The following is a 24,851-nucleotide window of genomic DNA, read 5'->3' as shown; positions in this document are numbered from 1 at the left end:
TGAGTTAGGAAGTCAATGGTGGAACTGGAGGAGATGCATACTAAACTGAGTTTGGATTAATTCACTGAGCATGTTCACCCAAATAGAAAAATGATTCAGTCACCAAATGTGGGTACCATTTAAATTATCCATATTGAAAATAAATGTAAGGTTCTCCTACTGATGTTGATGAGGTCAAACTTCCCTGAGGTCTAAGCATAACTATACTTATAGTGTTAGCTCTTCATCATTATATGATCATTGCTTAATCTTTTTTGCTGTTGTTGTTAAATTCTCTACTACTGAAAATAAGGGGATTGTAAAAGCTGTAGGTCATGGTTGGATTTACAGGAAGGAAAATCAGCTTCTCCTATTTTCAGTACTTTAATGGGAAAATCTATTTTAATAATTTTATTTAAAAATCCATATGACAGCAGTATGTTAAATGGTCTTTGTTCAACCCTAGGAAAAGTGTTAAGTTTAAAAAATGTATTTCATGATAAAAATTTAAATGTTAACCAAAACATTTATTTCAGCAGAAATTTTTTCAGATCCTTTGAGGTTTATAATCATTTAGAAATTGTGGTTCTTTGTGGTCACTGGATTATGGAAGTTATAAAGCAATAGAAAACAGTTTTCATGTGATGGTTTAATTTAAATAATAGAAAAGTATTTTAAAGAACATAATAATGTGTTTGAATTGTTAGGCTCTCTATATGTTGGCATTAAGTATCTTTAGAACATAAGTTATGTATTTCAGATGTTGAGTATTAATTGAGTAGGTTGATGTTTTGACTAAATCAAGAGAATAAAGAAATTGACTAGTGAATATTCAGGAATTTTTAATTTTTAAAATATGAAACATAAGTATGTTAATTCAAGCTGGTACTTCTATAGTTTTTCATTGAAGAAGTATTTCTTCTGAAGAGTTAACATGTAGGAGTATTCTAACCCAAAGGAAGTTGAATTATTTTGGTAATTCAAGACTAAAATCTCAGCTAGAATGAGAAATGAGATATTTAGGTGTCCAAGTAAAGGAAACTTGGAGATGCTGAAATGGAAAGGGAAGGAAAGGAGAGGAGGCCAGCGGGTAAGACTATGGGAGATATAATAAGGACTTTGAACTTAATCCTAAGAATGGGAAAGCAATTGAACGGTTTTTAGGAAATATAATAAAATTGAAAATATAAAAATATATATCTCCAGCTGTTGAGAGCTAAACGGTATCAGAAGGGAGACCAGTTGGAAATCTATTTCAGTAATCTAAGAGCGAGCTGACCCTACTTGGACTAAGGCAGCTGAGATGGAGAAAAGTGAACTCAGATAAAAACTCAGAGAGTAAAATGAGCAGGACTTGATAAATGATTGGATGTAGGGGCTGATGGAGGATGATTAGTAAGGGAAGTCTTAATTTTGCTTACCCAAGCTGAAAGAATGGTGTTGATTTTTAATAATAGGCAAAAAGTGCAGGGAAGCCAGAGTTAATGTCCTATAGGATGAGAAATATGAAGAGCTCTCCCTAAACTCCCAGCAGCAGCAAAATTCATGCTTTCCATTACCACATAAATGCACACACATACACAAAGATAGTTTTCATTTCCAGCGAGCCTGAGGAGTCCAAATTAATAACATTAATTTGTTATGGCCCAATGGACACATATAAACATGATTGCATGCATATGCATTTTGGCAGTTGTCAACTCTCTTTTAATTGAATGGTAACTTTAGTTCCCTCTAGATTCCTTAATTGAGTGTCTTCTACATTCTAGTCACTGTGAGGACAAGGATAAATAAGATGCAACTTCTGCCCCCGAGCTCATAGACTGGTGGTAGAAACAAATATATTACAACTATCATGTTGTGTCATAAATCCAGAATAAAGTAGTTAACCAAAGCATGGAGCCACAGATGAAGGAGGAACAAACTGATCAGGAAGAAGAGCGTAGATAAATCATTTCTCAAGCTCATTCACCCTCCATTCCCATTACACATGCGTACACACACACACACACACACACACACACACACACACACACACACACAAGCAAGCAAGCAAATTGAACTCCATTTTGGTTTCAACTAGTCTCTGCACCCAAAATGAAATCCACTGGACTCTGAAAAAAATAAATAAGAATTCCAGAAAACTGTAAAAAAAATAGTTTCTGCATCAACATATTTTATAGGTATAAGATACATGTCTTTTTATCTAGACTGTGTAGCTTACTATAAGTGTAAGCTCAGAGTTGATGACAAGACTGGAGCAGAATTGAGTGAGTCAACTTCTGCTGATATGGTCTCTGAAGTGTGTATCCTCTTTGGACAAGAACCAAGGAAAATCAGTTTGAGTTGTTTACTTCAATCTGTCATTTCATTTTCCCATAGCTTCAGATAATTTGGAAGTTGGATTGTTTATATTCCTATCTCTTGTTCTTTGTTTTATATTTGAGTGCTTTGCTTTCTAAATTTTATAAGTCTCACTTTCCCTTGAATTTATTTGAGCAGATATTTCACTGTCCAATGGAGGGATAGAAAATAGAATGAATTGTTCTATAAGCTGATTCTTAGGATAACATCCTCTACCTTCGCTGAAGATTTGGTGCTAGTAATTAGAAATGTGTGCACATTGGTTTCATAATGTGTATTTTTTTCATAATGTGTATTTTAATTTCAGCTACAAATTCCTGATGTACAGAAAGGAAATTTCATGTAGTAAAAAGAATCATAAAATAGTAGCTACCATTTATTGAATGTCTATATTGTGCCTGGATATCTATATCTGTATCTATATCTATATCTATCTATCTATCTATCTATCTATCTATCTATCTATCTATCATCTATCTATCTATCTCTACATATATATCCCATGTTCAAAGCCTGTTAAATCACATTGTTTACCCATATCTTCAGAAAAAAATCACTTCTACTGTCGTGGTAAACAACCTGCTTCCCTATTTATAGTGGTCTGGCCCTCTAGCAACTTCAGCGCAAAATTATAGCTAATTTGCCTACAAACATCGGTGGTCATAATAATCTGGCCACTCAGTATATATAATATAATGTAATGTAATATAATATAATATAATATAATATAATATAATATAATATAATATAATAAACATAATATAGTATAATATAATATAATGGCATTGCATTCTTAAAGCTAACTTCTGAGGTAGGTGTTATCACTCTGGGTTTATTGTTAAAACTGAGTCTGGGAAAAGTTAACTTCTCTAAGGTCTCACACCTTGGAAGGTAAATCAAATCCCTTTCACTATACCCTTTTCCTCTTTTCTTTTCACTTTTCGGATTAACAAAAAAAATTGCAACTTTTTAAGATCAGTAATAATGGCTAAAAGCAGCAGTAAATAGAAAATAAAATTAGTTTGTCTGACATTAATGTATAACAAAATGAGAAAGAAAATGTTTTTGCATTCGAATTAACTTCTAGTATGATTAACAAGATGTGTTGCCTGCTCTGTTGTTTTATATTTTGAGAGAGAAAAAAGCTGTGAGTTGTATTCAAGCCAGAACAGTCCAAGGTAATCAGAGCACTTACTCCTTTGCTGCTTAGGAAAAATAATGTTATTTTCCATTTATTTTACTGGTAGGTGATATCTGCTGTTATAAAACATTACATTGTTTTTCTATTTTTTATTTCAGTTTATTATTACTTTTATGAAATGCTTTATTGACATGATTATATTTGTCTAAGAATTCTTTTGACTTGTAATGGTACAAATAATCTGAAAGCATAAAGGACATTTTAATATAGGTTTGTTTTCTGGATTTTATGCAACAGAACTCAGTGGGAGACGTGGGACTCTGAGGTCAGATCTTTCATGCTGCCAAAGATTGTTTGAAATTTAAAAGCAGATCTGGCTTTCATAAGCATAATGAACAAGCGGAACTCAACATTTGAATTTAGTTCTCTTCCAAAATATTACTTACTTTCTTTTTCACATTTTCCATTTTAATTTTAGCATTTGAATAACAAACTAATTATCTTGATTCTGTTCTTATGTGTCCCAATTTTTTTTTTTGAAAATGGGAAAATGTTGAAAGGAGATGAAGGAAATGGTTGGGTTTGTTTTTCCCCTCATGTCCAATTATCTTTGTTTTGCCAATGCTCATTATTTTGAAGCATGTTCAGAGATTTTTTGGTTATGTCATTAAATTAAACATTTTTATAAATACAAGAAAGATAACTGCATGCTTTCAAGCAAATGGTCATGTGTGCATATGCATGTGTGTGTGTGTGTGTGTGTGTGTGTGTGTGTGTAGAAACAAACAAGACAATTGATTACTTTTCAAAAGACTTGTTAAGGGCTTTACATATCATTTGTTTGTTGAGACTTCATTTCCATTAAGAGAGGCATAGTTGGTCATGAAATTCTGATAATGTGAGCATAATTGTTTTCTTGAGCACTAATTTCATAAGGAAATATCTGAAAAATTGAATCTGGGTAGTTGGGCAACTAAAGTAGCAATCAACAATAGTAAATTATGATATATACCATACATTTCCCTACATTAAAGAGACATGATTAGAGGATAAAGAGGAAGCTAAAATTTAATATATATATAATCAAATTTTATTGGAATTAAACACAGTAAATTTACTGGACATTTTTGTATTTCATGCCCACTTAAAATCTACATACTAGACCACACTGTTTCACTATAAGTAACTGGGAAACCCGGAGTTCAGACGAGGGGCTGTCTTTTCACCGGACAGTCCTCCTTTCAAGCAGAGTTGATTGAACTGCAATTTGCTGAGAACTATGAGCTGTATTGAGGATGTATGACTATAGTCCACGTTATTCTCCCCCTTGAGTGGTTGAAAAGTTCTTAGTCACATGTTAATACTTTGTTCTCAGCCCCCAAGCAGAGGGGCTTTCCCCCAACCTCTCTGACCCCTGCATTCTGTACTTCCATTAGAGCACACATCGCTATATTGTGATAATATTCTCTTTATCACACCTGATCTTTTGCTTGATCTGGGGGGATGCACTGTTTGTAAGGACTGCACCTAGAAAACTGGCTGCTTTCTGATTATCTAAGTGATGGGGTCCCTTGCCCATGGCTTCTGGAAAGGGAACAAATGATGATTAGTTATGAATAATGCTCGCTATTCTGTTTGGAAATATTTTCTAAATGCAAGGTAATGAGAGATTTCTCTTAGTTAATTTCTAGGAGCTCCATTGTTTTGTCTCACACCCTGTCTGGAAGTGAGCTTTTTAGATGGTGTGATGCAGCAATAATTCCTTGTGGATATATGGTTGAGCCAGCATCTTTGTTGAAAAAGGGAAAAATAATTCTCCATACTGACCTGTCATAATCAGGGAGCACAGAGGTGTGGGTCTGTGTTTGGACTCAATTTTCTTCCATTAGTCTATGGTCTCTCCTTATGCCAGTACTTCATGGTTTTAATTATTATAGTTTTATAGCAGGTTCTGTAATTCCTCTAACATTGTTCTTCTTTAGCATTTTGTTGTTTATTTTTGAATCTTGGCATTTTCAAATGAAGGCTAGAATCAACCTGTCAATTTCCACAAAATAAACCTTCCTAGGTTTTGACTGCAATTACAGGTTGAGTTGGGTGAACTTTTCATCTTTATAATTTTGAGGTCTCCAGTATATAAACATGATATATTGCTACATTAATTTAGTTGTTATTTGTTTCTCTCACTAACATTGTAGTTTATACAACATAAGTTTATCCATATTCTAAAAATCCCTAACCATTTGGATGTATTTGGTGCTATCATAATATAGTTATGATGCTATATAATATTGGTTTTAAAATTTGATAACTGATAAGTATTTGTTTCTAGAATACAGAAGTATACCTGACTGTGTATATTAACTTTATATCCAAAACACTTACTAACTTGACTGTTCTAATAATCCATGAAATGATTTGAAGTTTTTAGTGACAAATCATACTGTAGGAAAATGAGTGTTTTCTTTCTTCCTATTTATCAGGTGTTTGGGGCTCCAGAATTTAAAAACAAATAAAAACCTCTCTACTATCTAATATATAGACTCATTATTATTTATTACAAAGTTACATTGTAAAGATTGACATTTTAAATGTTGGGTACAGATATTTCAAAATAGTAGGAGAAGGTTCAGCTTACCCGGTATTAGAGTGGAAATCTCATTTGTCTTTGGGGTGGTTGAATTCCCTGTCAAATGTTTTGTGTTATGGAAACTGCAAATGTGTTTGGTTAAATTCTTTACCCTTAAGCTTTAGACTCAAGAATAATTTAAAGGAAATTCCATCCATATGTTTACAATTTAATATGTTAGGCTGATTTCCCCTTCTCTTTTTTATATTTGATGTGTAAGAACTCTCTTGAGCTGCTTCTTTCAGGGATCTTTTGGCGAGATTAGACTAAGTCACAAACCAAAAATTTCAGTTTGGAATCCAACATACATCAATAATGTGTGGATTCTGAAAAATACCAATAAGTTTTCTTATTTTGAATCTAAATGCCATAAATACAGAGTTGAAGATTACTCCGTGGCATTGAAGGTCAGTGAAAATAATTCTGATTAGTGTTAACTCAGAGTCAACAAATTTTCTTATTATTAAATTGTACTATACTTTGGAAAATTGTTAGTATTCTTAGTAATTCTATAAAATATCCTTCTTTTACCATTTACTATTTTATGAGAGTCACTGTTCAATGAACTATTTCAACCATACATTTTCATTTACTTCATGAGATCTGTCAAACAATTTCTAAATGCCTAGTCTTTTCATTTCTAGGCCCCCTTCTTATCTATCATAGCATAAACCATGTTTAGCAAGCATGTACAACTTGGATATAAATATGCAATATTGTATGTTAGTGATTATTAATTTATGGTCTGCAATGCAATGATTATTTATTGAGAACTCGATTATCGTATGCAGACACTTTATATTTTTTGAGTCTGAAAAAGACATCTTAAGTATGTGACATGAACCTTGGAAACAATAATGACACATAGAAATTCATATCCCAAGTATGTTGAAAGTAACTATGACTCCCCTTACATCTTTGTTTGCTCCATCTTTGTGAAAATGGATCAAACAGAAAAGTGATTTGACATGGAGGAATTATTTTCTTTGAGTACTGCCAACATTTCTATATATACACAAATGTTTAGCTAGCTTAGTCTTCTAAATAATAATACTAAAGTGATATACAACCAGGCTAAAAAGCATGTGTGTACTATGTGTATATGTATACATACACACTTCATACACATACATATATGTGTATATACATACAAATACCTGTGTGGTATTTATATGTTGAGGTGGCTTGGGAAGGCACTTTAAGAGTACTGAGACCTTGTTGTTTTGTTGATGGTTTCTTTTGCTGTGCAGAAGCTTTTTATTTTGATGTAGTCCCATTTGTTCATTTTCTCTTTAGTTTCAAGTGCCCTAGGAGCTGTATCAGTGAAGAAATTGCTTCGGCATATGTCTGAGAGTTTGTTGCCTTTGGATTCTTCTAGAATTTTTATGGTTTCCCGTCGTACATTTAAGTCCTTTATCCATTTTGAGTTTATTCTTGTGTATGGTGTAAGTTGGTGGTCTAGTTTCATTTTCTTGCATATATCTGTCCAATTTTCCCAACACCATTTATTGAAGAGACTATCTTGGCTCCATTGTATGTTCTTGCTTCCCACTGCGTGGGAAAACATATTTGCCAACGTCATATCTGATAAGGGCCTAATCTCCAAAATTTATAGGAAACTCATACAACTTAACAAAAAGAAGATAAACAATCCAATAAAAAAATGAGCAAAGGATCTAAATAGACACCTCTCAAAAGAGGACATTCAGAAAGCCAAGAGACTTATGAAAACATGCTCAAAGTCACTAATCATCCGAGAGATGCAAATCAAAACAACAATGAGGTACCATCTCACACCTGTCAGACTGGCTATCATCAACAAATGACAAGTGCTGGAGAGGATGTGGAGAAAAAGGAACACTCGTGCACTGCTGGTGGGAATGCAGACTGGTATAGCCACTATGGAAGACAGTATGGAGTTTCCTCAAAAAACTAAACATGGAACTCCCATTTACCCTGTGATCCCACTTCTAGGAATACTAGAAAACTGTGGTACATCTACACATTGGAATACTATGTTGCTGTAAAAAAGAAGGAACTCTTACCATTTGCAATGGCATGGATGGAACTGGAGAGCATTATGCTAAGTGAAATAAGCCAGTCAATGAAGGAAAAATACCACATGATCTCACTCATTCGTGAATAATAAAGACCATTATAAACTTATGAACAATAATAGATACAGAGGCAGAGCTGCCTCAAACTGATTGTCAAACTGCAGCGGGAAGGCCAGGGAGGGTTGGGGGGCGGGAGGGTTGGGGGGAAGGAGGGAGGGGGGTAAGAGATCAACCGAAGGACTTGTATGCATGCATATAAGCATAACCAATGGACATAAGACACTGGGGAGTAGGGGAGGCCAGGGGATTGTCAAGGGCGGGGGAAAAAAAGGACACATATGTAATACCCTTTGTAATACTTTAAGCAATAAAACAATTAAAAAAAAGAGTACTGAGACCTAATTCTTAATTTCCCTCTTTTGAATAAGCAATTTAATGTAATGTTCATGAAGAAAGTTGTATTTCAACTTTCTTGTTCTGAGGCCAAAAACGTGAGAACAGGGCATGGCATGTTGGTGGTCCCTACCATCTTTGTCCAGTGTTCCTGGACTTTGGATTTTTCTTTTACAAGAGACACAAAAAGTTGGTATCAGCTGCTATTTTCTGTAGTTTTCTGGATGGTGTTATGGGTTGAAACGAAATTCTTCCCCGCAGGCCTCAACCTCCCTAAATTAAAGGGCAATGAGACCATATACTTTGTTGTGCCGTTTGGGTCAGGACACTGGCATTTCTCCTAAACATTGGAGAAAGAAACAATTTGGCATAGTGATAATAGCTCTGAACTTTGAGATGAAAGATCTGAATTAAGCCCTGTTTTTGTCACTTATCAGGTTTTCTGACATTGGTCCAGGCACCCATACCTACCTAATAGAATTTCTGTAAGCATTATGCATAGGTGTAGCTCACAAAAGTCTGAATTCACTGTAACATCGCTGCTCTTAGCTTTTTGATGTGGATGCATTTTAGCCAATTTGGATTTTTAATGTAAAGGACATAATATTGGAAGATGAAACAGACTTAAAGAATACATTTTTTATTAAAAAATTTTATAGCTACTTTTCAGAAGTAACTATGACAGTCATTTGGGCTGTATTCTCCAAACTTCCTTATTAAGCCTGTGAAAACTTTCCAATCAGCTAACAGAGAACAGCCATGCACATTCCATCAAATGGGTGTGAGGAAATATTACTAAATCATTCTGACATACAAAGACTTTCTCTTGTTTAATACAAAGGATAACCAGATCTGTGAAGAATTTTTGACTTCGACTCACATTCTTTTAAGAGCATGTGTGAATGGGATGCATGGCCTAGGAATTTTGTTGAGGAAATGCATAGGACAATTGGGATAGTCTGTGGTTTTTGTTTCCGGAAATTCTGAAATAAATGTAAGTATTGGAATGTTGATGAATTTGGTATGAAAGAAAATCTATAATTCTAACAAATAAGTAGCTTTCAAATAAAAAGTGAAAAGCATAACCCCTCTCTCTTAATATCACCTGCTTGATAGTGGAACTGGGGTAGGGATTCTTTCATATGTAATTTGTTCTTACTAATAATAATTATAATTTTGAGTTGTTAGGCATGTGCTCTTCTGGGTTTTATTTTAATTCCTTTTAACTATTATCTATGGGTAAAGTTACATTGTACTCCATATTACTTAACCTCTATGAAATTATACAATATGATATATACAGGGCCAAGTGAATTCCAGATTCTTGGCCAATTTTGGAAAGCAGTAGAGCAAGATCTTTGATATGATCAGGTTTATTTTTGCAGTGTTCTTTCAAAAGAAAGTACACTCTTGACTGTCAGCCACCTGGAAATAGTAGCAGGATTATTTAGTATGAAAGTGAGATTTGACTGGACGCTATAGCCCCACTATAGCTAATACTACTATCATTTTTAGCTTAAGGTCTCAATGAATGTTTTTGGCTTATTTATTTGGCATTATTAAGTTGGATTAGATTGCAAAAAAATTGGGGTAGTTTGTGGTTTTGTTTACTGAAACCTTGAAATAAACACAAATATTAAGAAATGCTGAGGAATTCAACAAGTGTCATGATTCCAGATAGGCAATAAGTAGCATAAATTGCATATGGAATGTTTGAAGAAATATACTAAAGCTGTGAACTCAGACCTTAGATAAAGCATCCTTATGCCTTACTATTTGTTCACTGGCGACACATTTGAGGAATATTTTTAAAGATAATTTTCTTGAACCTGATTTGCATTTCTAAGAACTACACAAGAGTAGTTAAATTATGCTATATCCTCCAAGAAATTCTAGTTTATCTGAACCCAAATTTGTATTTGGCAGGCAAAACACTACAAAAGCTTTGAGATGATCAGCCTGCCAGAAAAGAGAAATGTTATTTTTCCAAGACTCATTACAAATTATACATTGGCACTTTATAAAATGGACTGTGGATTTTGAATCCCTCCTTATTCTTTTATTCATAGTCCAAAGGAGTATGACTGATCACTTTCTACCTCTGACTTATAAGATATTTTTGTTTTTTTTCCACTTAAAAGCACAGAAAACATTGCTGTTGTCTGAGAATGGCAGCAATAACATCAAGACATGATTTGGAGCCATTATTCTGAAATAGTTTATTTTGAAAGAAATGAAGTTAATTTTTATCATTGAACATTGTCTAAGAAAAATATTGTCTTTCTTAAATAATGTTTTAGTGGAAACCTAGACTAAAATAAAACCACCACATTGATTTAAAACAGTGCTACATGGCTTAAACGATATTAGGTAATGATAATAGGGTAAAGAGTTAGGAAGCAATGAAGAGTCAGAAAGAGGCATGGCTTATCATCTGAATTATATGCAGATTCTTTAAAATAAAGATAATTTCTAATGATCAGACAATGCAATTTATAACTTATTAATGGCTCTTGGCAAACATGAATATACTTGTTTTTAAATGTTTACATTTATGCTTGTCTTATACTACAATGCTTTGGGGAAATAAATAGCTAAGCTTTAAATAATTGGTAACATGTACAAATTTATTTTATATTATTCACTTGCCCTCTTTGTGCCAGTATTTCCTGCCTCTATAGGATTCTAAAACCTCACATTCACAGCAAACAGACTATAACCATTTGTATAATTCACCACAGTGTATGGGTTCTTAAATGTAATACTTAACCATGGGCAAAACTGGAACTATATTAAAATGATGTCATATAACCATTCAATGTCATTGTTTTACTTAATCACTGCTACTATTTCATTTATCACTGCCACAACTGCATTTTCAACATTTACTATTTAGGTTTCTTGCAAAGCGTTCTTAAAAATACATTATTTTTCCTGCTTTAGACCCATACAAATGCATACTTTAAATTTTTAAAAAAATATGTTTTTATTGATTTCAGAGAGAGGAAGGGAGAGGGAGAGAGAGCTGGAAACATGGAAGAGAGAGAAACATCTATGAGCTGCCTCCTGCTTGCCCCCTACTGGGGATCAAGATGGCAACCTGGGCATGTCCCCTGACCAGGAATTGAATTGGCAACCTCCTGCTGCATGGGACAGTGCTGAACCAACTGAGCCACAGGGACAGGGAAAAATGCGTAAGTTTTTATACTAATCCTTTGTGCATGCTTGACAGGCCACATTTTAAAATATAATATGATATTTTACTTTCCTGAACATGGAAAACAGATCCCCCTTTTCTCTTTTTATCAGAGTATATGGTGTCATAGCTACAGTAACAACTGTTCCTTAGCATTATGTTTTGAATCTATTTTTCTCTTTGCTTATGGCTTTTATTAACATTATTGTGTATGTAGTAGAGGACCTAAGCTTCTTTGGAGAAAAAAAAAAATCTAAAAAGAGTTTAATTTAGAATTCATTTCCTATAGGTTAATGGAAAGAAATAAGTATAAACAATAAAAAATCCCTTGGACCCTATTTTATTCTTCTTCCATAGTGTAACTTTTGCCAAAAATGCTTTTATTTATGGTCTGCTTCACTCTTCAGATAATGCATAAGATGTCACTTCAGTGAGACTTCTCTAACTAACTATGTAGGTATGTGTTGAACCACAGTACACTGTTAATTTCTTTCAAAGGCGTGGAAATGCACGATTATTTGATGTATTGCTGTTGATTATTGGCAAGGGACCAGGATGGCAGAAGCCATGTCTGTTCCCTTCACTTTCACAGAGGAGGCCAAAGGTAGACTTTCTGCCGAGATGCAGAGCCTCTAAGGGGATGGAGGAGAGTCAGGCGTAGGTCAGCTAGTTGCTGCCGAAGGATGAGAAGCCAGGGAAAAGCGGGCGAGTGGAGGAAAGGCACAGTGCTCCTGTAAAGCAGTCAGATGGCACAATGGATATTGTTGAGGTGAGCTTTGTCTAAGGAACAGAGATGGGGTGGCTGAAGCATGGGACACAGAAGCAGAATGACAGAGAAGGGTGGAGGGATGGACAAGCCCCAGATCAGCAGTTCCATAATCTATGATGAGAACTGAATTCGCTCAAACCACCATGTCAGCTCAGCCATAAAAGAGAAGGAAATCTTGCCATTTGCGACAACATGGATAGACCTAGAGGGTATTATGCCAAGTGAAATAAGTCAGACAGAGAAAGACAAATAGTGTATGATTTCACTTCTATGTGGAATCGAAAAAACAAAATAAATAAGTAAATAAAATAGAAACAGACTCATAGATACAGAAAACAGGCTGACAGTTGACAGAGGGAAAAGGCTTGGGACTGGGTGAAAAAGGTGAAGGGATTAAGAAGTACAACTTGGTAGTTACAGAGTAGACACAAAAATATAAAGTACAGCAGAGGGAATATAGTCAATGATATTGTAATAACTATGTACCAGGCCAGGTGGGTATTTGAAATATTGTGGGGACTACTTTGTAAAGTATATGATTGTGTAACCACTATGCTGCACATCTGAAACTAACCCTATATAATAAAAGGCTAATATGCAAATAGACCGAACGGCAGAATGACCAGTCGCTATGATGCTCACTGAGCACCCGGAGAGCACTGCTCAGCCAGAAGCAGGGCTCACGCTGGTGAGCACAGCAGTGGTGGCGGGAGCCTCTCCCTCCTCTGTGGCAGTGCTAAAGATGTCTGACTGACAGCTTAGGCCTGCTCCCCGCCATCAGTTGGACATCCCCTGAGGGCTCTCAGACTGTGAGAGCGTGCAGGCCAGGCTGAGGGAATGCCTCCCCCCCGCCCAGTGCACAAATGTCATGCGTCGGCCTCTAGTTGTTATATATCCCCAAACTGGGTTGACTTACTGGTTGTAAGTGTATGACTTAGGCTGCTTACATTAAGACCCTAAGTCCTAGGTTCTCATCTCTTGGATGGAAATAATAGTATTGAGTATTTAACTGAATAATATTAATATAATATAAAATTCAGACTATAACTTTATTAAATGAAATTCAGAACTTTTTGTAAAATTAATTTATCTATTGCAATCTTTTTCTAAGTACACCATTACCCTTTCAAAAGAGAAAAAAAAAAACCTGAAAAAATTAACTAATGCAATTCCAAGGTGACATATTAGTAACTTATGTAGCACTGAGGAAAACTGTCCCCTTGCCTGAGAGACAGCTTTGGTCAGTCAACCTGGAGGCGTTTTCCCATCTAACAGTCACAAGAACTGAGTGAGATGTATGACATATCTGTCTCCTTTTACAAATGAGCGTATGAGGCAGTTTATGAGTTTGTCCAAGGACATCTATTTAGGAAGTGACAGAGTCAGAACTTTAACCAATAGAGCCTGGAGCCCAGTTTCCTATGTATTAAAATCCTCTTTAGTGAGAAATAATATGTTTAGTAATATTATCTATACATCATATGCCCATCAACTTTTATTTATTTGGTTCTGTACTGCATTCAAATATCTGTGGTAGTAATCATGGAAGCCTGATTGTATGAACACTTTTAATAGCTTTATTAAGGTGTAATTGATACAAAATACTGAACATATTTAATGTATACAATTTGATGAGTTTGGACATGTACATGCACCAGGAAAACAGAGCCCTAATCAAGGTAATAAACATACCCATCACCTCCTAGAGTTTTCTTATGCCCACACTTTTTATGGTGAAAACGATGCAAAAATCAGAATAAAAGACCAAAAGGTGAATAGCATTAAAGTATTTTTTATTTTTTTAAGTATTTTTTCATACATCAAAAGCATTGTGCTACAACCACTTACAAATATTTTTATAGTCATCTGAAATAAAACATGAGTGTGCACACATATGTGTAGGAAAAACAAATGATTTAATAAAGACATAGGATGATTAAATATCTCCATTTATGCTTGCTTAAGAAATGCTTTAGAGCAGGAAATACTATTTAAGTTCAAGGACTGAATGATTAAACCCACTTCAGTCTTATTTATAGTCAGATGTGAAAAATACATAGTTAATTGGTAGGCAAGATCTCAATGTACCAGAATCCAATTATAGAGTCTTCAAAAATATGAGTGAAGGAAAAGTTAATGAGACATTTTTAAAGACATTACAATTTCAAGGTACTGATTTATTTTGAAAAATGGCAAGGTTAAGTTTAATTTTAATATGCTAAAATCAATTTGCTGTCTTCATTTTAGAATTTCAACTAAAAGGAATAATTCCTTATGTATATAAGAATATATATGTGAATATATATTATATAAATTATTTGGTGTACTTTTAATTAAAATTTTCTTTTGTTCTCTTTTATTTTAATACTAGAGGCCTGGTGCTCAAAATTCGTGCAAGGGTAGGGTCCCTAGGCCTGGCTGGTGATCAGGGCTGATCTGTGGGGGGTGACTGGTGGTGTGATTTGGGGGGCTCTGCAGGCACCTGCCTTGACTGGCCTGGCACCACCCACTTGCTGGCCCTGCCCCCCCCTGCTGTGGCTGCCAGTCGGAGCCTGGGGGCTGGGAGCAGCTCCTGTGTTGAGCGTCTTTCCCCTGGTGGTCAGTGGTCATCATAGCAACCGGTCATTCTGCCATTCAGTCTATTTGCATTTTAAGTTTTTATTGTATAGGACTAGAGGCTCAGTGCACGAATTTGTGCACCAGTGGGTTCCCTCCACCTGGCCTGCTGTATCAGGCTCTCTGACATCCCCTGAGAGGTCCTGGATTACGAGAGGGTGCAGGCCAGGCAGAGGGACCCAACTAGTGCATGATTGGGGCTGGGGAGGGACACGGGAGGTTGGCCAGCCAGGGAGGGACCACAGGAGGGCTCCAGGGCATGTCTGGCCCATTTTGCTCAGTCCCAATCGCCCGAACCCCAGCAGCAAGCTAACCTACCAGTTGGAGCATCTGCCCCCTGGTGGTCAGTGCATGTCATAGGGAGAGGTTGAGTGGCCTTAGCATATCACGCTTTGATTGGTTGAACAGATGACTGGACGACTGGACATTTAGTATATTAGGTTTTTATTATATAGGATTGGTCTTGGTTTACTAATTGTCAAAGAAATTTGGTCAGTTATATGCTCAATGCCCTCTGAATTATAGTAAATGAAGGGAACAATTGCTTCAAATCAGCATTAATTAAAATAAGCTTGGACATCTACTATTCCTAACAAAAATAATTGCAACCATGAATCCATACTATTGTAATAAGTATTATAGTAAGTGAATTGGTTTGATACCTCTACAGAACACTTGTTAAAATGTATTTGTTTTTCTACAACTGAAAGTGATATATACATTTAATATTATATACTCATTATTTTAGTAAATAGAGACTTTTTTATTTTGTTTATATAATGAATCCCCACAGTTGATTAAATGAATGTTCCAGAAAGAGACAGTTTATGATCTATCTATACTAATAAAAGGGTAATATGCTAATTAGTCCAGACCTTAGGATCTCCTTCCGGACAACACCATGGTGGCAGGCCCTAGGCAGAGGTGGTTAGAGGTGACCAGGCCAGGAGTGGAGGGCAGTTGGGGGCGAGCAGGCTGGGGGGGGCAGTTGGGGGTTGAGTAGGCCAGCAGAGGGGGCAGTTGGGGGTGAGCAGGCCAGCAGGGGGGCAGTTGGGGGTGAGCAGGCCGGCAGGCAGAGTGGTTAGAGGCAATCAGGAAGGCAAGCAGGTGAGTGGTTAGAAGCCCGCAGTTCCGGATTGCGAGAAGGATGTCCGACCAGTAGTCGGACATCCCTTGAGGGGTCCCAGTTTAGAGAGCGTGCAGGCCAGGCTGAGGGACACCCCCACCAGGTACAAATTTCATGCACCAGCCACTAGTAGCTATATACACTGAGTGACCAGATTATTATGACCACCTGACATTTGTAGGCAAATTAGCTATAATTTTGCGCTGAAGTTGCTAGAGGGCCAGACCATTATAAATAGGGAAGCAGGTTGTTTACCACGACAGTAGAAGTGATTTTTTTATGAAGATATGGGTAAACAATGTGGTTTAACAGCCTTTGAACGTGGGATATATTTGAATGCGAGTGGCCAGATTATTATGACCACCAATCACTACTTCGCTGGGCCACCTTTTGACTTCAATACTGCGGCGATTCTTCTTGGCATTGACTCCACAAGATGTTGAAAGGTGACACCATGCCTTATGAATAGCACTGTCCAGTTCTGTGAGATTTGATGGTTGTGGAACCAGCTGCCTGATGGCTCTTTTAACTTCGTCCCACAAATGCTCTGGTGATTGGGGGGGCCACCTAAGCAAGGTAAAGTCTCCCTCATGTTCTTGAAACCACTCCTGCACAGTACAAGCACCATGGCATGGCACATTGTCTTTTTGGAAGAAGCCATCTCCATTGGGATACACCATCAACATGATAGGATGAAGTTGATCAGCAATGATACCTAGGTATGTTGTGCTATTCAGACATTGTTCCATATGAATTAAAGGGCTCAAATCATGCCAGGAAAACATGCCCCAAATGATAACACTGCCCCCACCAGCTTGAAGGGTTGTACTCATGCGTGTGGGGTGCATGCTTTCATGCTGTTTCCGCCAAATTCTCACTCTGCCATCTGCATGATGCAACTGGAAACGTGATTCATCAGACCACATGACTTTTTTCCAATGCTCAACTGTCCAATCCTTGTGTTCCTGTGCGAATTGGAGACGTTTTATCTTGGTAACTGCAGACAGCAAAGGTGTTCGAACAGGCCTTCAGCTTCCATATCCCATACAATGCAATGTATGGCTAATTTGCCTACAAACATCAGGTGGTCATAATAATCTGACCACTCAGTATATACATATATACTAGAGGCCCGGTGCACAAAAATGTGTGCACTTGGGGCGGGGGGGGGGGGTGGTCCCTCAGCCCGGCCTGTGCCCTCTTGCTGTCTGGGACCCCTTGGAGATGTCCACCTGCTGGCTTAGGCTCACTCCCCAGGGGATCAGGCCTAAGCTGGCAGTCTGGCAACCCGGGAGTCCTAGGGGAAGTCCCCCTTCAGGATGGGGGTCCCCACTGGGGTGCCTGGCCAGCCTGGGTGAGGGGCTGAGGGCCATTTTCAGGCATGCCCCCCCGGCGACCTAAGCTCCAGCCTCTCCTTTTTTTCTTTTTTCTTTTTCAGCACCTCCTTGAGTGGAGGCCAGGGTGGGCTGGAAGCAGGTATCTGGGATTTATTTATCTTCTATAATTGAAACTTTGTCGCCTTGAGCAGACACAGGCCTGGCCAGGGCAGGCAGGAAGCTTGGCTTCCTCCATCACCGGGGACAACCCAAGTCTCCTGCTCACTCCAGCTCTGTGGCCGCCACCATCTTAGTTGGATTAATTTGCATACTTGCTCCTGATTGGCTGGTGGGGTGGCTTGTGGGTGTAGCGGAATGGTGGAGTGTTGGTTAATTTGCATGTTTCTCTTTTATTAATATATACTAGAGGCCCGGTGCACAAAAATTTGTGCACTCAGGGGGGAGGAGGGGTGCCTCAGCCCGGCCTATGCCCTCTCGCAGTCTGGGACCCCTCAGGGGATGACCACCTGCTGGCTTAGGCCCGCTCCCCAGGGGATTGGGCCTAAGATGGCAAGCAGACATCCCTCTGGCAGCCTGGCAGCCCTCGGGGGATGTCCACTTGCCAGCAGGGAGCAGACCTAAGCTTCAGTCAGACATCCTTAGCACTGCTGAGGAGGCAGGAGAGGCTCCCACCACCACCACTGTACTGGCAGCCATCAGCCTGGCTTGTGGCTGAGCAGAGCTCCTCCCATGTGAGAGCACACTGACTACCAGAAGGCAGCTCCTGCATTGAGCGTCTGCCCCCTGGTGGTCAGTGTGTGTCATAGTGACCAGTCATTCCCAGTCCTTCTGCTGTTAAGGTCAGTTTGCATATTACCCTTTTACTATATAGGATAGAGGCCTGGTGCATGGGAGGGGGCCAGCTGGTTTGCCCTGAAGTGTGTCCCGGATCAGGGTGGGGGTCCCCACTGGGGTGCCTGGCCAGTCTGGGTGAGGGGCTGAGGGCCATTTTCAGGCTGGCGGGTGACTGAAGCTCCCAACCTCTCCTTTTCTTCTTCTTTTTTTTAATTCTGGGATTTATTTACCTTCTATGGATGTCACTGGAACTGAGAGCCAGCTTTAGCTCTGAGGCTTGGCTCCAGCTCTGAGACCTCGGCTGCTGAAAGCAGGTATCTGGGTTTGTTTGGCTTCTATAATTGAAACACTGTTGCGGCTCCAGCTCAAAGGCCGGCTGGCTGAAAGCAGGTTTCTGGAGTTTGTTTAGCTTCTATAATTGCAACATTGTTTCTTAGAGTGCAGCTCAGAGGCCAGCAGTGGCAGGCGGGGAACCTTGGCTTCCTCCATCACTGGAGCAAGCAAGCCTCCTGTTTGCTTCAGCTGCCTGGCTGCCAGCCGCCATCTTGGTTGGCAGTTAATTTGCATATCGCCCTGATTAGCCACGGGGAAGTGTGTCGGAGGTACGGTTAATTACCATGTTTGTCTATTATTAGATAGTATATATATATGTATACACACACACACACACACACACACACACATATCCCATGTTCAAAGGTTGTTAAATCACGTTGTTTACCCATATCTTCAGAAAAATATCCCTTCTACTGTTGTGGTCAACAACCTGCTTTTCTGTTTATAATGGTCTGGCCCTCTAGCAACTTCAGCACGAAATTATAGCTAATTTGCCTACAAACATCAGATGGTCATAATAATCTGGCCAGTCAGTGTAAAAGCAAATGGAAAACTGAGAGAAATTAATTTCTTGTACGTAAATTATATGCACCAGCAAATCTTCTTTGATAATAAAAATAGGCAATCTTATATAAACACACAGCTTTACTAACTTGTAGATTAACCTGCATATTTTAAGCATTTATTTTAAAATATTCGAACTGCTATATCCTCAGTATAGCAATATTGCTATATTGAATAAGTAATGGATCTGCATAATTGATAAGAAGTATTTGAATTTACAAATTAATTTGCTTTTTGCCAGTTTATATAGAAAGCTGTTTTTAATTTTGTGAGAAAGCTTTGAAAGTGCTAAAACTCTGTTTAGTTTATCTCTGCTAAGAAGACTTCAGTTTTAGAAGATAGTTTTCTCTTCTTTGGCTGTGCTCTGAGAGCACCCTGTTCCATAGCTTAGGAAGCTAACACCGACCTGACCCATAAGATGTGTTAAAAAGATTGAATAAATATATTTTTATACTGTTAATTATCTATTTTTATTATATGTGCTTATCTAATTCTCTGGAATATAAAGACAAAGACCATTTGTTATTCTAAATATCCTATTTTTAGAAGCTATCATAATATATTAACCATAGCAAGAATTAATTCATGTAGTAGATATTCTTTTGACTGCAAGTAACAGGAAACTCAATGATCAAAGTTTTAGTAAATATAGGTAATCTTTCTCACAGAGCAAGGAAACCAGGGCATTAATGCAGAGCTCGGTCAATAAACTATTCTTCTGTTCCACCATTTTCAATGTTAAAGGGTAACTGTACATTCACCTTATCCAGAATCATGTCTTTGTTTAGGAAGGAAGAGAACAGAGGAAAAGGGTTTCTTATTCTGATGTTTTCAAATGTTTGTAGGCAGGGAATTTCTCCAGCAGACTTTCCCTCACATCTCACCAGTAGAACCAGGCTATATGCTTACTTGAGACCAATGAATGGCCAATGAAATGAGGTCATCAGGGAAGTTTAGACCAATCACAATTTAGCCTTTGGGACTGGGACAGGGGCTTAGCCTGCCAGAGATCAATAAAGTCTGTATTTCACCCAAACAAATTGTGCTTTAGTTATTAGCAGGGGAAAGGGGACCATCTAATAGTAAATGGACAATATGTGTTACACTAAATATTACATGCATAGCATTAGATTTGTTAAAATGAATTACTCATGTCATATGCTGTCCACAATTGTATCTTCATATTTTTATTTGTATTTGTTTGGTAAAATTCAATAGAAGCAACTCCTGTTTCTTTCAGGGTAATTACAAATGCATAAGTTTCTCTATATTTTAGTTATGCTTAAAAGAAAATATTCAATATTGAAAAGATGCATTATTTTTTTCCAAAAATTTTAAATGTAAGTTTTGCTTTTATAACTGCAAGGGAATTTCAAAAGTTAATTATGTGGGTTTTTTGTTTGTCTTTTCGTAGGTCTGAAAAGATAAATATGAATTTAGAATCCATTTATCGGTTAATTGAGGAAACACAAATCTTCGGGATGCAGCAGTCAGCAGTTAAACCACCTCCCGACATGGGAGCACCTGCCTCGGTCCCTAGGGATACCTTTAATTCCTGTTGGCCACTTAATGGGCTACAGTCTCATGCTGCCCACAGCTTCTGTGCTCACGCGTGCAACACCAATGAATGGGATATTTGTGAAGAGCTGCGCCTGCGGGAACTTGAAGAAGTCAAGGCCAGAGCTGCTCAGATGGAGAAGACCATGCGGTGGTGGTCAGACTGCACAGCCAACTGGAGGGAAAAGTGGAGTAAAGTTCGAGCTGAAAGGAACAGTGCCAGGGAGGAAGGAAGACAACTCAGAATGAAATTAGAGATGACAGTGAAAGAATTGAGTGCACTGAAAAAGAAGCAAAGTCCACCACATCAAAAGGAGACCTTGGAAGCTAGAGTTGCCCTGAACCAGACGCGTCCTAGTTTCACAGATGTGTCCTATGTACAAAGGGATCAATTTCAAACTGGCTCGCAAATGTGTGAGTCTATCAGAGAGTGTCTGGTGAAAAGAGAATTTCCCACAAAGGAGAACAGAAATACTATGGTAAGCAAATAAAGACAGTAATCCAGAGTCTACGGACATATTAGAATGCCTTAGACAGTGATGGGAGGAAGGGGAAATCACAGATCCGGGGGGGGGGGAACTATATTTGTTTTCCATAACTCAGTGCTGCACACTGGGTGACTTCAGTGACAGAAAGTTCTAGAGGCTAGAAGTCTGAGATCTGAGTTGGTTTCTTGTGATGCCTCTCTCCTTGGCTTATAGATGACCTTCTTCTCCCTGTGCCTTTACATCATCTTTTCTCTGTACGTGTCTGTGTCCAAGGTTCCTCTTTCTATAGGAGTGCCATCATTAGGTCCATCCTAATCACCTCCTTTTAAAATAATCACCTCTTTAAAGACTCTGGCCCCAAATACAATCACATTCTCAGGTACTAGGGGTTAGGACTTCAGCATACGAATTTGAGGGGATACATTCAGACTATAATAGTGATCATACAAAATGTATTTAGCAAAAATGTATTCAGCTTTTTTTTTTTTATGTGAAAAGGAAATGTTTAGAGAGACTTCCCTCCATTTATCCTTGCTATGTCAGTAATATTATAAATTATTCATACAGTAGTTTGAACTTTCCCAAGGTTTGGAATTCTGCCCTCACAATTAATTCCTGTAAAATGGGTACCATAGGCCAATACCTTTAGGGAATGCCTCATACCCATTCTTGGAATTTCTTGGTATACTTACACTCTTGAAGTTCTTAAAAATTCTGCTTGAAACATAGTTTTTAAAACCTTTTTTTAAAATCTAGCAGTTCATATCCATATTTATCTATGAACCACTCCTCCCCCACATTTTGTTAAAACTGGTAATTACTATTAGCAACCCATGGAACATATTTCAGGAAACTTTAGGAATTCATGTTGTCTCTTTTCATAGAATCAGTTTATCCTATCTAATAAAAGAGTAATATGCCTACAGCCAATAAGAAGGGAATATGCAAATTGATGCAACAAATATAGCAGCGCTGGCCTGAGTCATGGAGCTGGCCGGAGCGGCTGGGAGGCTTATCTTCCTTGGTCACCCCACCTGGCTCCGTGGTTGCCACCCAGACAAAGCCATGGTGGCAGAGCAGAGGCAGAGGTGGTTAGGGGTGATCAGGCCAGAAGGGGAGGGCAGTTGGGGGCGAGCAGGCTAGCGGGGGTGGGGGGGTGATGGGGTGGGGGGGAGGTAGTTGGAGGCAATCAAGTTGGAAGGGGGGCAGTTGGAGGTGAGCAGGCCAGCAGGGGGGTGCAGTTGGAGACAATCAGGCCAGCTGGGGGCAGTTGGGGGCAAGCAGGATGATGGGGGGCAGATGGGGGCAATCAGGTCAGCAAGCAGGGGCATTTGGGGGTGAGCAGGCTGACAGGCAGAGTGGTCAGGGATGATCAGGCAGGCAGGCAGGTGAGTGGTTAGGAGCCGGCGGTCCCGGTTTGCGAGAGGGATGTCCGACTGCCGGTTTAGGCCCGATCCCTGGGATCGGGCCTAAACCGGCAGTCGGACATCCCCCAAGGGGTCCCAGATTGGAGAGGGTGCAAGCTGGGCTGAGGGACATCCCCCCACTCATGCACAAATTTCATGCACCGGGCCACTAGTATTATATTTTTCTATGTAATTCCATTTCTAAAATCATAAAATTGCTCTTCTATAATTCCATCTAAAATTGTAATCCTTTCCATGATGTATGTAAATTATGGTAAATATAAATTTTATTGTAAATGAAAAAAGTTAAAAAATTATAATTATTTATGCTTATTCAGTCTTCCAGATTTGTTTTAAATATAAATTTTTTAAACTCGATAATCTAAGCTATTAGTCCTGTTGTGTATATCTTTGGAAAAATGTTATATATTCTCAAAATTCAACTCTATTAATGTATTTATTTGAATATAGTAATAGAGACTAGGGAATATAGCTCACTTAAGTTGTTCTGAATGTACAAATATTTATTATTACAAGTAATAGACACCACATTTGAGAATGTGAAAGATTCTCTTCACATATGTTTTACTGAGAAATGTTCAATATCTTGGGACTTCATTTGGAATATTTTTGTATCATTAGTATCAAGAACATCATACATAGTAGACCTTTATTAAAAGTTTATTTATTTAGGGAAAAGGATAGTTAAAATTCTTTGTGATGGTAGTGAAATAAGTTGAAGTTTTAATTAGCTGTTTTTATTTCGATCAGTTTTCCTGCTAACTCTAAAGATACTTACATATGAATGGATTGTCTTACCATGGTATTTTCCAAGGAGAACAACACGTCTTACTTTATTGTTTTTCAAAATGAGACATAATAACCATTAATTTTGAGAGAATGAAGAGATGAGTCATGCTAGTAACCTAACATTTAAAAATAAATACTAAAATAAGTACTGGCTGGTGAGACTCAGTGGTTGAACATCAACCTATGAACCAGAAGGTCATGGTTCGATTCCCGGTCAGGACACAAGCCCAGGTTGCGGGCTCAATTCCTAGAGTGGGGTGTGCAGAAGGCAGCCGATCAATGATTCTCTCTCCCTTCATCTCTGAAATTAATAAAAATGTTTTTAAAATAAGTAAATACATAAATACTAAAAATTAAGTGTCATTAATATTTTATTTGAACTTGTCTATTAATTAAGATTTTATTTGAACTTTTCTTTATCTCATTTTAAACCCACAAATCAGGGCAAATTTAAATTATAGACAGATATCTATAGCATGAGTTTGGCCAAGTTTTGGAATTATGATGTAATATTTTGAGGTAGTGTACTGCTCTGATAAATGATGCTTATGTATATTAAAATGTCCCATTAAACTCTATTTGAGCTTTAACTGGTGACCTAAATAATAGTTCAATAAACAAGCCTATTAAAAGATTCAAGAATTTCCTGAAAATTCTTTCTCCTCTGCCCTGAAAAGATGTTAAAAAGTAATCAGCTGGCTTTCCTTTGAAGCTCTCAAGTGCCTTGTGACAAAATAAACTTTAAAAAGAAATTCATAAACTCATTAAATAACTCTTTACAGCTGTTCAAGTTCATGCTTGGCTATTTTTAGCTTTGATTAGAAAAAGAAAACTCAAACTAAAAGTTAAAGCAGACTTTTTGAGAAATGTATTTGATTATAATAAGGTAGAACATAGAAAGAAAGAAAGATGCTTGAAGAATGCAAGTTAATGCTTGGCCATATAACACTATTAGAGAATGATTGAAAAATGAAAATATACATAACACATAGACTCAGAGAATAGTGTGGTGACAGCCAGAAGGAAAGGGGGTGAGGGGTAAACGAGGGTGGGCAAAGGGGGAGGGGAAGGGGATGGAAAGAAACTTTGCTTTGGGCGATGGGCACATGATGTAGTGTGCAGATGTTTTGTTGAATTGTACACTTGGAACCAGTATGGTTTTGCAAACCAATGTTACCCCAACAAATCCAATTTTAAAAAGTGAAAATATGAGTTTGATCGTGAATTATAACATTTATTTCCTTCCAAA

The 24,851-nt window shown here is 37.8% G+C and overlaps 1 protein-coding gene across 2 annotated transcripts in view; it reads left to right on the top strand.

Moving 5' to 3' along the window:
- Positions 1 to 24,851, top strand: part of CCDC102B (coiled-coil domain containing 102B) — a 149,629-nt gene that overhangs the window by 12,579 nt on the left and 112,199 nt on the right. For both annotated transcript variants that reach the window (XR_004970028.1, XM_036322914.1), the window contains exon 2: positions 20,756 to 21,377. Coding sequence is in view for 1 of the 2 variants with exons in the window: in XM_036322914.1 (XP_036178807.1) it covers positions 20,756 to 21,377 (622 nt within the window). In the remaining variant the exon portion in view is untranslated. The remainder of the gene's footprint in view (positions 1 to 20,755; positions 21,378 to 24,851) is intronic.

This window comes from Myotis myotis, unplaced genomic scaffold, assembly GCF_014108235.1.
Source record: "Myotis myotis isolate mMyoMyo1 unplaced genomic scaffold, mMyoMyo1.p scaffold_m19_p_9, whole genome shotgun sequence".
NCBI lineage: Eukaryota > Metazoa > Chordata > Mammalia > Chiroptera > Vespertilionidae > Myotis > Myotis myotis.
The sequence above is the reverse complement of the archived record's forward strand: the minus strand, read 5'-3'. Positions and strand labels throughout refer to the sequence as shown.